The sequence below is a fragment of the Mustela putorius genome, unplaced genomic scaffold (genome assembly GCF_011764305.1).
Source record: "Mustela putorius furo isolate JIRA1106 unplaced genomic scaffold, ASM1176430v1.1 tig00000407_pilon_pilon_pilon, whole genome shotgun sequence".
NCBI lineage: Eukaryota > Metazoa > Chordata > Mammalia > Carnivora > Mustelidae > Mustela > Mustela putorius.
In genome coordinates this window covers 20204050-20219078 of record NW_025421373.1, presented here as the reverse complement: position 1 = coordinate 20219078, position 15029 = coordinate 20204050, and the positions used below count along the sequence as shown (strand labels likewise).

Sequence of the window (15029 nt, the reverse complement as noted above, 5' to 3'; positions counted from 1 at the left end):
TGTAACACAAAAATAACCAAATTTCCTTGTCAATTCCATTTTAAGGGACTCTTGTCAGATCCTTAACCACAGACATTTTTAAGTCTTGTCATTGAGAGATGTTGTTTTACTCTGATGCTTAAACGTTCCTGCAAAAGTGCTACATTTTCAAGGAGATTCATGGAAAGGATTTTGAGAAGTATAGGTTTCTTTTTTTAAGATTCTTTTTTTAAAGTAATCTCTATACCCATTGTGGGCTCAAACTTGCAACCCCAAGATCAAGAGTTATATGCTCTACTGAGTCAGCCAGATGCCCTGACAAGTATAAGTTTCTGATAACTAAAATCATAAAACTGAACTGGGCAGGAATTTCCAGAACTATTAGAAAAAAACCATATTCAAAAATTAATAACATGGGGCGCCTGGGTGGCTCAGTGGGTTAAGCCGCTGCCTTCGGCTCAGGTCATGATCTCAGGGTCCTGGGATTGAGTCCCGCATCGGGCTCTCTGCTCGGCAGGGAGCCTGCTTCCTCCTCTCTCTCTCTGCTTTCTCCTTATATTCTCTCTGCCTGTCTCTCTGCCTACTTGTGATCTCTCTCTGTCAAATAAATAAATAAAATCTTAAAAAAAAAATTTAATAACGTGGTGGGTAGGGCATATGTGGCTCTCACAGCAGTGAGTCAAGCTCCGTGTTGGGCAAAGGGCTTACTTAAAAAACCAAAGAATTAATAACGGGAATGAATGAGGACAACTTATTTTTTATCATTTCTTATTTGAAATATTGCTGGTTCTTTAATATTTTTTATTTCCAGATTTTGTAAAACTTTTTACCTTAAACTATTTATGACTTACCACAGTTTGGTAAATTATATCTTTGTAAATAAAGATGAAATTCTTGAGTATTTTTGTTTTTAAGTAGGCTCCATGACCAATGTGCAGCCCAAAGCAGGACTTGAACAAACGACCCTGACATCAAGACCTGAGCTGAGATCATGAGACGGCTGCTTTACCAACTGAGCCAACCCAGGCACCCCATGTGTATTATTTTCATAGTAATATAGTTAATTAATTACACAGCTTAAATAAAAATATATTCTCCTTATAACAAGACACAATTGAAAATATTGGCTATGTCACCAAGGCTTTGACTGAAAGGGTTCTGGAAATAAAATCTGATGGCAAATCCATTAGAAGCTTTTGAGAGTTCAAAGATTCCTTATGAAAAGTTCCCGCAAAGCAGTCTTCAAAATAAATTAAATGGTCGGGCGCCTGGGTGGCTCAGTGGGTTAAGCCGCTGCCTTCGGCTCAGGTCATGATCTCAGGGTCCTGGGATTGAGTCCCGCATCGGGCTCTCTGCTCGGCAGGGAGCCTGCTTCCTCCTCTCTCTCTCTGCTTTCTCCTTATATTCTCTCTGCCTGCCTCTCTGCCTACTTGTGATCTCCCTCTGTCAAATAAATAAATAAAATCTTTAAAAAAAAAAAATTAAATGGTCAATCACTATTCTCATTGTACTTATACAAACAATCAGGCCAAGTTTACTGTTAATATATTAGTTTTATTGTGATTATCTTTGGTTAAAAAAAAAAAAAGTTGAGTTCATTGTAGAGAGTAAGATAATGTGTGCATCTTTTAAATGTTAGATCTTGTCCTAAACTATTTTTGAGGTTTTGTTATATGCCTGTAAACTGGACTAGATCCTGAATTTTTCTAGTTTCCTCAAATACCTGGCTACAACTTTCCAAAGTAATATTTTTAATTTTCTCCCATCCTTGGAATCACTAAGTCCAAAGATAACCCTTGACTCTCCTTGGAAGGGGTTCTCCCATTTTCTCCTCACCACTAAATGGCAGACAAACTCCAAGGACTAGAACCTCAGCCATGTATTTCACAGCTTAAAATGGCTTTGCTTAACATCTACTCCCATTAAAAACATTGGAAACCTTCAAAACAAATTGAAGTAGAGAAGAAGGTGACACTGATGTATGCTATTTCCTCCCAAGACACCAAATCAAGATGTTATACTTGAGCCAAAACCCTTTCTCTTTTTTTCTTTTAATTAACATATAATGTATTATTTGCCCCAGGGGTACAGGTCTGTGAATCATCAGGCTTACACACTTCACAGCACTCACCATAGCACATACCCTCCCCAATGTCCATAAACCAACCACCTTCTCCCTCCCCCCTCCCCCAGGCAACCCTCAGTTTGTTTTGTGAGACTAAGAGTCTCTTATGTGAAACCCTCTCTTTTTGTCATCAAAAACTCTGATCTATATACTAGAGACCCCTTGGTTCATTTCCATGTCTTTTGTTGAAAACCTCAAAACTTGAAGAACTTTGCATCCAGGCTCTATATAAAGAAAGGGACACAGGCAAGGGTAAGCAGAATAAAAGTGCCTGTGTGCTCTATAATTAAAATATTACTGGCTTCCATGGCTGTCACCTTTCCAGTCTGGAGCCACAGATTAAGATGGGAATTACTGGGAGGCATTCAGGATTCACTTCCTTTGGCAGGACTCTACTTCCCTGGTCAACATCACCTGTTATGGATTACCACTTCTGAGGAAGTTGAAACTTAGTTACATAAGATCACTGAGAAAGCCACTTGGTGTAAAAAGGTGATTCCTTCCATGGAGTCTTGAACTTAATCAATTTTGATTGGTTTGGGTCTTGGAGACCATGGTCTGAAAATCCAATTGAAATGCTGGGAATTATCTAGCTTATTATAATCATAGTAGCCTCCCTGGCATGCCATATTCTTCAAGGCTTTAAATAAATGCATGCTGTAGCCTCTACCCACTGAAGCAAATGTTCTCCCTAAGACTGAAACATCAAAAAGGAACAAAAAGAATGACCAACTTAAAAATTACAAACCTGAAGTCGGGGTCTGTCAAAGGGATCAAGACCTATATATACACCACACAAAGGATCAATAAAAGCTGTGAGTATTTCAAAGTGGTAGCTGGGAGTAATGCTAATGCCTTAAATTTTAATCGTATCTCTCAGTTAAGCTAGGAGTCTAATTCTAACTGGGGTGGGGCGGGGGTGGGGGGAGAGGAGGGATTGTTAAAAAAAAAAAAAAAAAAAAAGGTCCCAAATGGAGTCACTTGTGCTAAGCCTCACATCAACAATGCAAGACTTCATATGTAACCTAACTATAGTGTCAAGCTCTTCCAGAAATGTAATCTTAAACTAGTCAATCCTAGAATTTCCTAGTCAGCAACAATGAGGCAATCCACCTAACAGACCCCTTCTGTCCCCAAGAAAGATGAGGTGATCTGTGCCTTCCTTGTCTCTATCCCTTCTGCCAATAAAAGTCTTCTATTTTGGGGGTGCCTGGCTGGCTCTGTTAGTAGAGAATGTGACTGACTTTTGATCCCAGGATTGTGAGTTCAAGTGCCATGGTGGGTGTAGAGAAGACTTAAAAATAAAATTAAAAACAAACAAAAAATCCAAATCTTCATTTTGCATAGTTCTTTTTTTTTTTTTTAAGATTTTATTTATTTATTTGTCAGAGAGAGAGCGAGCGAGAGCGAGCACAGGCAGACGGAGTGGAAGGCAGAGTCAGAGGGAGAAGCAGGTTCCCTGCGGAGCAAGGAGCCTGATGTGGGACTCGATCCCAGGACGCCGGGATCATGACCTGAGCCGAAGGCAGCTGCTTAACCAACTGAGCCACCCAGGCGTCCCTGCATAGTTCTTTAGAGCTCCTTTCTATTAGCTAGATGTGATCCTACTTGATTCATAAATCACTTAATAAAGCCAATTTGATTGTTTGATTTATTAACAAAACTATGTAAATGCCATCAATAAATAGTACAATTGTTGAGTCTTGCATATATAGAAGAAAACATTAAAATCTCATGTGACTGAAAAAGTAATTATGACATTTCAGGGGTGCCTGGGTGGCTCAGTCTGTTAAGGGTTTGCTTTCAGTTCAGATCATGATCCTAGATCCTGGAATTGAGCCCTTCCCTGCATTGGGCTCCCTGCTCAGCAGGGAGTATGCTTCTCCCTCTCCCTCTGCTGTGCTCTCTCACTCTCTCAAATAAATAAAACTTAAAAAAAAGAGAGAGAGACAGAGAGTAATCATGACACTTCAAACACTGAGTATGGACACCTAAAAATTCTGCCTGTATATTATTTTGCCAAATAAAATATAATTCTACTAAATTATCATTCTACTAGAGTTCTACTAAAATAATTCTATTTTGGGGGCGCGTGGGTGGGTCAGTGGGTTAAAGCCTCTGCCTTCAGCTCAGGTCACGGTCCCAGGATCCTGGGATCGAGCCTCACGTCGGGCTCTCTGCTCTGTGGAGAGCCTGCTTCCTCCTCTCTCTGCCTGCCTTCCTGCCTACTTGTGATCTCTATCTCTGTCAAATAAATAAATAAAATCTAAAAAAAAAAAAAATCTATTTTTTAAAAGATTTTCATTTATTTGAGAGAGAGAGCACAAGCAAGCAAGCACATGTTGGGGGAGAGGGAAAGGGAGAAGCAAACTCTCTGCTGAGCAGGAAGCCTAACACGGGGCTCAATCCCAGTACCCTGGGACTATGACCTGAGCGGAAGGCTGGGCCTGAACCAACTAAGCCACCCAGGAGCCCCTACAGTTCTATTTAAATTGCAGCATGGCAGACATTTTTAACAAAAACTCTCCCAGGTACTTAGATAAGATGTTAAATATCATGCTTTTCTACCATTAGACATAATTTAAACAGATAACCACTTTCAACTACAGACTGGATATAAAGTGTTCAAGGAGTCTCAACAAGACTGATCATTTTCTAGCTTATCTGGCTATTTTCTCTAGTAAGAACAACTTTAATTCAGCTAGAGGTAGTTCTGCTATTTAACATTTGAGTTTTATTCCACCACAGAGATTTAGGTCACTGACTTATTTCATTGGTGCCACAGAATTTATAACCACTTTATTCCAATGCACTGTAAATTTGTTAATCACAAGATCACAGGAACTTACAAGTTTCCCTCAAAATAGCTAATTTCTAAACTCTTCTTAAAAACAAAGATGAAAAAATAAATAAAAAAGTGTCATTAAATTATTAACACTATTCACACATTGTATCTAAAACTAATATACATCATCTGGGGCCATGCTAACAGTGCTCACACTGTCAGCCATTTCATTCAATAAACAGTACTCTGAAAAGACTGTTTCTAGGATTTATTGTGCTGGGCCCCACTTAACATGAATACTAAATATATATATATATATATATATATATATATATATATATATATGTAAATGTAATACATTGTCTATCATTGAACATGATACCTACACATATGGCCTCAAAAAGTATACTATATAAGAAAAAATTTACACTTCAATATATTTACAAGGAAAATCTAGAAAGAGCAGAAAACAATATTCAAATTAAATCAAAGTACTCACGTTGATGCCCAACCCATCAAAGGATTTTCCCATCGCTCCCTGGTATCAAACTCCATCTTCCATTTCTTTGTGTTATTTACTCCAGACTGCATGTTATTGCGAGCAGGAACAAAGATCCTGACTTTTCTAGTTTTGATGTGTTCTTCTGGAACACCAGTTAAAGTGGTAATATCCTACAGAAAAACAAGCAAACACATTTCCAACAGCCCATATGCACTCTGATGTACGTTTTACTGCTTTGTATACCCATGCAATTCTGTTCAGATTTATAAACTAGGGTTTTTGGCTTTCTGACTTCACTACTCTACTGTTTTACCCTATAATTTGCTATTTTGATATATGGAAAAGGTATATTGGGAGGAGTGTTAGGGTACAGGGGGAAAGGGTTCATGAAAAAAATTTAGGTCCCTTCTGTCCAACAAAGCATTGGCAATTTCTAAAGAGTCTGCTGGTAGAAGAGCCTGTCATCAGTAGACTCTTATTACATGAGCTGGTGTAACTAGTAAGGAGAGAAAAAAATGTGAATGGATATTAAAAGTAAGGACATTTTAAAAATCAGTAATTTTTAAATAGAAAAAAAATCTATTACCAGTGATTTCAGTGTCAAACTGCTTACAACAAGGCATTTTCTTTAAGGAAGGCCTTAGCCTTTTGGTAAACAAAATCAATTAACAACTTTAATTAGCATTTTATCTCCCTTTGGTGAAATCTAAGGAAAAGAAAATTTCATTTCAATTTCATTTTCAAACTCAATTCCAATGAATTTCTTTTTCAAATCTATTTTGAAAAAGTAAACCAAAAAGTTACAACATTTTTGCAGAAATGTGAAATGAAAACAATGGTAACTTTGACTTCTTTAAAAATAATTTTTACCCAGTAACAAATGCTCAACTGATAAATGCACATAATTTTGATGCCTCAGATTAGACCTATTTATCAAATATAGTAAAAATTAGGAAACAAAAGAGAGAAGTTAATTCAGAGTTTAAGTCTCCATTCAGTAATGGTAGTAATACCATTATTTGATTATTTGATTACCATTTTGATACCAATGGTAATCAAAGTAAGATCATTATAACATCATGATTCATTTACTAAAGTAAATTTTAAATAACTGGTTAAAAATAAGAGTTAACATGAAAATGATACCAAATTTGCAAAAACCAGGAAATTTTGTGAATTTCAATTTCATTGTAATATATCTGCTAAAGAAGGCGAATGTTTATTTATAGTTCCATTCTAAACGATATGGACCAAATAATTAGTGTTAACACTTGGTGCTGCGGTACGTATTGGGAAAATACTAAATGTATTTCTGACTGCACTAGTCTTCCTACTCACAGATTTTACAAAATTGTTTAAGTTATTTTAACTGGCTTCCAATCAATCTTCTGCTTAACACAATACCTTTCTACTTGTACCAATAATTAATTAGGTGTGGTTACTTTGTCACAGCTTGTCTGTTTGGAGAAACAACCAAAACAATCCATACAAGTATTTATACAAATATGCATTTCCAGTATGCACCTACATTTTTAAAGTTTCTTTATGTACAGGATAAAATAAAAGCAAAAAGTACAACTGGTTCATAATTTTTAAATGTATGAATATAAGTTTTAACTGATAAGTTTTAATTGTCAAGTTCAATTTCAAAGAAATTTCAGGTATGATGATATTTGATGACTTTCTGAAACATATTTCTATACTCAAGAGCTGAAAGAGACTCCTGGGAAGTCCTCAAAAACCCATCATATAAACTTATTTTTTAATATTATATATCTTTATATTAAAGTCATATTTTCTCTGCTAGAGCTGAAGTGGCTTATAAACAAACAATGTAAGTGTATTACAAAATTACAGGGTAAGGCATCTTTTCCAAATTCCACAGCAAACCCTCCATGCTCAGTTCATAAAAACTACAGCTATAAATTAGCTCCTCTTTAAGACTTACAGGAAAGGAAATGTATTAAAACTCAACACTAGTTCAGGAAGATGAGATTATAGGAAACATTTACTTTTTCTTTATAACCTCCTAAATTTTGATAAATAAATGCCAAAATGATTTAAAAAAAAAACTTTTTAAAAAGGAAATAGCATTTCTTGATTTGTACTATTAACCTAGAAAAGGATAATTTTTTTTTCTTTCTTTTTCTTTTTTTTTTTTTTTTAAAAAGGACAGAAAACCTCTCTTAGTGGCTATAAAATGTTGCTAAGCTCTTTTTATTTTGAACTATCAGGGCTTCCATGGCTTCTCAGAGTATGGCATTTTTTTTTTTAATTGATATCATTCCCCAATTTGAAGTTGGCACTGGCACAAATAAGTTCCTGAATTTTGAAGCCTAAGTTGTCCTGACACAGAATCCCTGTTTTTGCCTGCAGAAGACATGTAAGGTACTGCAGCGGAGTTGAGCTGCTGCCAAAGACTGAGGATGAAAAGGCTTGGCATCTCTCACATATTTGACACCTAAAGGGCACAGAAGCTCTAAAATTCCTAGTCCCTGTAGGCACACTCTTAGTCTAGACAAACTGATTTCTCACACTTTTAAAATGCATTACGACACTATTGTTATCATTTCATCCACACAGCTTCAGCTAGTGACAGAAGAACCTGTCCTTTAAGCCACATTTCAATGGGCTAAAAGCTCCCACTCCAAGATTCCATTAAAACAATGTAATACTTGAAAAGAACTATGAAGCACTATGTTGAAATCTTTACTTGTGTTTTGAATTCTTTGTTCTCCCTCAAAATCAATAAATAAAACATCTGCAAACTAAACAATATTGAACCAAAGACATTATCTCTAGATTCTATGTTGGTATTGCAATACAGATCACCTGTGGTTTTTTAAAAAACCCACTTATAAAAGATACAAATGCTCTGAAGATGTCAATACTGCCTTTTATAGATTTCTCATTTTATTGGTAAAATATTTATAAATAACAATTCATAATTTTCTATGACTACAAAAAAGCTAAATCACATTGGATGAGTAACAAGTCTTGAAGTTTGTACCTGAAGCAACTCAAGACTCACTAGCTAATAATTACCTATAAATTCTAATAAATCAAGTTACCCTTCAGATAATACACACTAATTTCTGAATTTTAAAACTTTTACTTTTAAATAGATGAGTCAAACATAAAACCTATATTCCAAATATTAAAGAATACCACTATCTTAAGTTTCACAAACACAATCTTAGGTACAATAATGCAATTTTAAGAAACAATAATTAATTATTTGCAGACTGAAGGGCATTCAGGTATTTGCTACTGAAAGGATGAATATCATAATTCTGAGGTTCTACTCTTTCAGCACCCATCTCTTCCACAATTTTAAATTCTGGAAGAGCTTACATCTGACTTTCTAGTTCAGAAGTCTAGTTAAATGGAGGAGGAATTTTAAAAATCATTAATAAAGTATATGTCAGCACATGAAAATCAACTTTATTCTTTCAAATACCGATTTCCATTATAAAATATTAGTTTTCCATATAAAAACTGTATGATTCGGTTATCAACTGTCCCCATTTATGTTGTGTGAATTCAACTTTTTTTTTTTTTTTTTAAACAAAGGAAGCAGGGAACAAGCAATGGGAAGTTGGTGTCAAAATGCAGAAAAACCTCCCAGCAAGCTTCTTGCAACCACCCAGGATTTAGAGTCTTGCTGGTCGCTCTCTTTTCAATACCAGAATTTCACACATTTCAATGACTATTATGACTTCAAAGAATCAAATTTTCATCATTGTCCGTCATCTGCCGGTTGATTTGTATAAAGGAGTTCTTCTGCATGCACTCCAAACAAAAGCCTCCTTACTTTTGTGGCTATATATCAAGTTTAAAAGTTTTGTTTGTGACAGTTGTGTCTTTGGTAAATTAGGGTAACACTGAAGGAGTGCAGCTGCTCTGCAGGAACCTCCTTTTTGGCACCATTTCACTTAAATAAAAACTGAATAATTAGCTTCTGCCTTTATTAAACCACAAAAATGCCACTGGCCTTAGTAATTACTTCCAGTTGCCCCACCCACTTAACCTTAATAGTTTACACTTGTCATAAAGAGAAATAAACGAAAAAGGTTTTCACCACTTTGGGGGAATTTTTGATAGATCTCCCAGTACATCCAGAAGAGCCAAAATTTTAACCAGGCTTTTTGGTAATAAGTTCACTAAATTGCATGTATGGATCAATGTTGAAAAGTTTTAAGGCAGAACATACTGGAATATTAAGTACAAATACTGTTACAGGAACTTCTACTGCAAGCTTTTAGTTACCAATTATGTATTTAAATTTATTCCAGGGCTAAAACGCGTCTAAATTTGAAGATTGCATTTATATTCTACTTCAACCACGAAAGATTTTAAAAAGAAAATAATTTTAGATCTGTAATAAAAACTTCTTTTCAAGTACCCTACAGATGCTTAGTACAAGAAAACTCATTAAATGGTCTCACAAATAATGAAGGACATTTTACAAAATAAATTTTACAATTTGAAAAATAGAGTGGACAGAATAACCAAATGTATTTACTTATCAGGGAAGAACTTTAAGCACTTCTAAAAAGTCAGGGGCCGTAAAAATTCAGATACAAATAAAAACTGCAAAACTACACTGATGTGGGAATCCAACCAGGTGATGAAACCAGTGTTGGAATGTAACATTACACTTTGCATAGTAGGCAAGGCTATCAGGAAACCAAAAGTTAAGTTTTAAATAAAATGTTTAGATACAAATAGCAACATGCAAATGACTGCAAAACATAAAACAAGTAAAAAACTAAGAATTAGAGAAGTTTCTCAATCTCAAACTATTTTCATTACTCCTAGATTCTTCTGAGCAGGAGCAATGGTTAAAAGAAAAGGGCTAAGTAAGTCAAATTAGGTTAGGAGAATCCCAACCCACAACTGTGGACAAATTAATGAACTTTTCTTAATTCACCATTTTTTTTCTTAATTCACCATCTATATAATCAACTAAATGAGGTAAAATGATGACTAACGTATGTAAAATGTTTATCTTACACAATAAAAAGAATGTATCTCATTTATTCAACACCATTTTTCAGCACCTACTATGTATTACTTACTGGACACAATGCTCAAAACAGTACAAACATCATCTCTATTTTCATGAAAATTAATATTGAACTTTGTAAAAAGGACAGGGTGAATAATATAAAACTGGTGTTAAGACACAGAAAATCTCCTATCTTCCTTGAAAACTGAGTTACTAATCAAAATACAACAAAGGGTTTTATAATTAGAGTCAGTAAGTTGCTTCAAGTCTGGAGAGAAAAATATACTTTTTATAGAGCTGAATGTCCCATTTATTTTATACATCAAAAACACTGAGTAAAATATATGTTAAATTGGCTTTATTAAGTATGAAAACACACAGGGAAGCCTATGACATTCATGAAACTGAAAGAATAAGATATAATTTACGCTTATTTGTTTCAACTCCAAATCAAAGATCCTACTATGCCAAGTTAATTACGCCAGGGGATGCAGAGCATATAAAGACAAAATTTTTATTCCTGCTAAGTTTATAATTTGTGAACCCATGATGCGGGTGATGTGTGGGAGAAATAACTAAATAATCATACTGTGAAATACAATACCGGTTAAGAGCAAGGAAGTATAATTCAGATAAATCTGGACGAGATTTATCTGAATCTGGAGGAATCTCAGGCACTGTCTGCTACCTGTGCAGTACTAACAAGCTGTTTAAGCTCTCTGTATGTCAATTTCCTACTTTAAAAACTGTATCACAAAGCCTATGTCACAGCACTGTTTGAAAGGATTAAATCAGGTTTTAAAGGTAAAAAGGTATCAGAAAATACCTGACCAAAGAGGGACACAGAAGATGACTCCTTCAGGATACCTATGATTTCACTGATACTGGTGAACAATGTAACAATATTAAAGAGAAAGTTATTAAAATATATCCACATACTTACTAGCAACTGTTTTCTTAACTGTTTTACCTACCAACAATTATCTATATATATATCCATTTTACATAGTTATAATATTTTGCGCTGGTTATCATATCACTACCTTTTTAAACATGTAGTTACCCAGAGTTCATATTTGTTTTCATGACCTCATTAAAAATCTATTAAGTTGATACGTCACAATGTCTTAGCCAATTTTGTCAGTCAGCCCTCTTGCTGAACTACAGACATCAACAGTTAACCAGAAATAGACAAGACCACTTAACTCATTTTCTAACTAAAACTTACTGTGCTTATTTCTTACTGCATTTTCTTCAGGTGTTGACAAAGATATTTTGTAATGACTGGAACATTCCAACCACCGGACGAGAAAACCCCAGATTAGCAATGGGAATACCTAGAAGAGCACACCCCACACATCCCATCCCCAACCCATATAGGATCATGGGCTAAACACATACTGACTGCTACCCATGACCAGACACTCTCTGCTTGCTTTCTTGTCTGGAACCCCACCACCAAACTCCTCCTATAAAACTCTAGATATCCATTTTGCCAGCTGAGAGGTAGGCTGTTAAGGCTTGAGACTGCCACTTCCAAAGGCTACAGGCACCTGAATTAAATTTCTCCCTTTCTCTTTTCCAAAACCTTGTATCTTAAGTTATGGGCTTCTCTTGCAAATGATTTTTTTCAGTAGTAGTGCTGGCAAACACAGCCAGAAGCTAGGCTTCTGATTTGTCCAGCCCCCTCAGGAATCCCTGGGACAGAGCAGTTGGCGATGCAGTGTACAGGGACTCGCCCATTTATTTCCTAAGTTCGTGGCTATGATAAATCAATCTGCAACAATTCCTTATTACTGAAAAATCAAATTGTTTCATTATTTCTGCCTTTCAAGTATACTGCAATGAAAACCCCAGTAAATTAATTCCTTTAATTGTCACTGAGGATAGAATTGATGAAGTGAAGGTTCTAAGAATTTTCATGTTCCCTGAAATGTTATCAAATTGCTTTCCAAAACTGTGGCCAAATTTTATATTGCCACCAACAAGGTAGGCCAACTTCCACTTATTCTCTTAAGGCACAGAAACTGTATTTCTGTGTATATATTAATATATAATATATATTTATTACTGTATATATTATTATATATGTACACATATAAATATATAACATATTATTTATATATTAATATTATATAATCATATATAAACCTGTGTATATATTAATCAGCTTAAATTTATTTAGTGTCTTTTCACAGAAAACTATAAAGGAGAGGATGAGTTTGGTGTCTGACTCATAAAAACATACCAAAAAATTAACAAAATTTCCTCAAAATTAACCCAAATGATATTATGTTACTTTGTAAGAGCAGCTACCAGAAGAAACCAGAATAAGAAGGTAACACTTGCCCAAAATCTAATTAACTGCCCCAAATATAACTCATACAAACATACAATCTCTTTCTAATTGTAGGGACCAACAGCAAGCGACCTCAAGATGGGCCAATTTGGCATGAACATTATTTTGAATTAAAAGCCATCAAAACTCAGCAGATTTAGGAAAAGCTCTTTACCTCCCCCTTAACTGCCTACTTATACCAGAAAGAGAGCTATTAACAGATTCCTCTTCACCTAAGAAACTTACCTATAAAATGAGGGAACTTTGGGGGTTTTTATAAAACATCTCTTCTTAGTTTACTGCTAATGGTCTTTCTCCCCTTTGTATCCTCAGACTTCCTACCCTCTCCTTAGCTCATAAAAGCATCATATTGCTCAACTGTCTTTGGAACTCCATGTCCTGTGAATTGCCATGTATACCCTATTAAATTTGGTTTTCTCCTGTTAATCTGTCTTACATCAACTTGATTCTTAGTTCATCTAGAAGGACCCTGAAGGGCAGAATAAATTCTTCCTCAACATGATAGTATAAGGATTGCAAATATTTTCAGATTTGTATTGTACATAGTTCTATTCTGTAGTACAAAATTTGACATATGGCATAGGCAAATCAAGTCTACTAAGCTGCTATTTTATGGCAGAATACTAAAATTTTTTTCAAAATGCTACAATTTTAGAGGTGCCTGGGTGGCTCAGTAATTAAGCATCTGCCTCGGCTCAAGTCATGATCTCAGGGTGCTGGGATAGAGCCCCCCACTCTGCCCCCAATGGGGCTTCCTGCTCAGCGGGAGGCCTGCTTCTCCCTCTCCTAATTTCCCTGCTTGGGTTCCCTCTCTCACTGTGTCTCTCTGTCAAATAAATAAAGTAAATAAAAATCTCTTTTAAAAAATGCTACAATTTTTAAAAATTGATGTGGAAATAAACTTCTCTCCCTTAAATCAGGAAAATCCATTGGAACATATCAATCACTTTTATAAGGAAACACCTGAAGCAATCTTTGTTCTCTACTAACTTTGAAACAACTGAAAGTTACTAAAAATATCATGCTTTACAAATAAATGACCAATACTGCCTCAGTGAAGACCAATATGCTTCACTGAAGCTTTCTGAAGGTTAGTAAGCTAATATTTTTTTTAATTGACAAGAAGAAACTTATAATAAAATGATCTTTTTGATTATTAAAAAGACTTTATTTTTTAATCCAATGCTCCAGAAGATTTTGAATTTTTAAATCACTAAGAAATGCAGCTATATCAGGCATGTAGAAACTTTTTAAGAAACTGAAATAAAAGGACAAGAAAGTGTAGCCACTATACACTTGGAACTCACATAATGCATTACAGTTTGTAAAGATTTGATTTGTTAATCAAATAGTACTTCTCATACCCTGGTAACAAATTAAAAGGCTGATATACACACAATATACATTAAGAATTATTACAAAAGCCACAGCACAAAATATCAAGGAAAAGGAAGATAAATGAACTTCTTAAAATCAAGAGATGGTTTAAGCAATAAATGAAACAAATTAAATCTGGAAAGGAAGCTGGAAGTAATAGAAAATAATGGATTCAAAGCTAAATACTTCTGGTTTAATAAAGCAATATTCAAGAGGCAACAATATGAAAGTCAAACTAGATTGTGAGGAGGCACATAAACTGTATAAGACAATTCCTTGTTAATTTAGTGGAAGATAAAAGTGAAAGGACCCAACAGAAGTCTCCTTTTTGACTTAGGAAATGATAGTCAACTGACAATATTAGTGACGATAAGAGACTCCTACATAGGTGTGCCTGGGTGGCTCAGAGGGTTAAGCCTCTGCCTTCGGCTCAGATCATGATCTCAGGGTCTTGGGATTGAGCCCCACATCGGGCTCTCTGCTCAGCAGGGAACCTGCTTCATCCTCCTCTCTCTCTGCCTGCCTCTCTGTCTACTTGTGATCTCTATCAAATAAATAAATAAAATCTTAAAAAAAAAAAAAGACTCCTACATAAGTAAATACATACATGCACATGTGTATGTGTGTGCCTACATATACATTCACCCTTAAACATTGTATTGCAACTCAAAAAGCATACATGTACATTCTTTTGATAATAGGGCCAGTACTTTTTCTTTGAGCACAGGTCTTGTGATTAAATTTGAAGTGTCATTTCTTCCACAATCCACCAAGAAAATGTCACCTACAATTTATAGTTTTGGTTTCTTAAATGTAAAGTTAGAATTTAAAGATATTTGTGAAACACTTTGGGTCCAAAATCTGTTTAGAATTTTGTGATTTTCTTTCACA

The 15029-nt window shown here is 35.1% G+C and overlaps 1 protein-coding gene across 2 annotated transcripts in view; it reads right to left on the bottom strand.

Annotated features, from left to right (window-relative positions):
- The window catches only part of NDUFS4 (NADH:ubiquinone oxidoreductase subunit S4), a 114318-nt gene that overhangs the window by 35569 nt on the left and 63720 nt on the right, over positions 1-15029 (bottom strand). For both annotated transcript variants that reach the window (XM_004737895.3, XM_004737894.3), the window contains exon 3: positions 5389-5561. In XM_004737895.3, coding sequence (XP_004737952.1) covers positions 5389-5561 — 173 coding nt within the window. The remainder of the gene's footprint in view (positions 1-5388; positions 5562-15029) is intronic.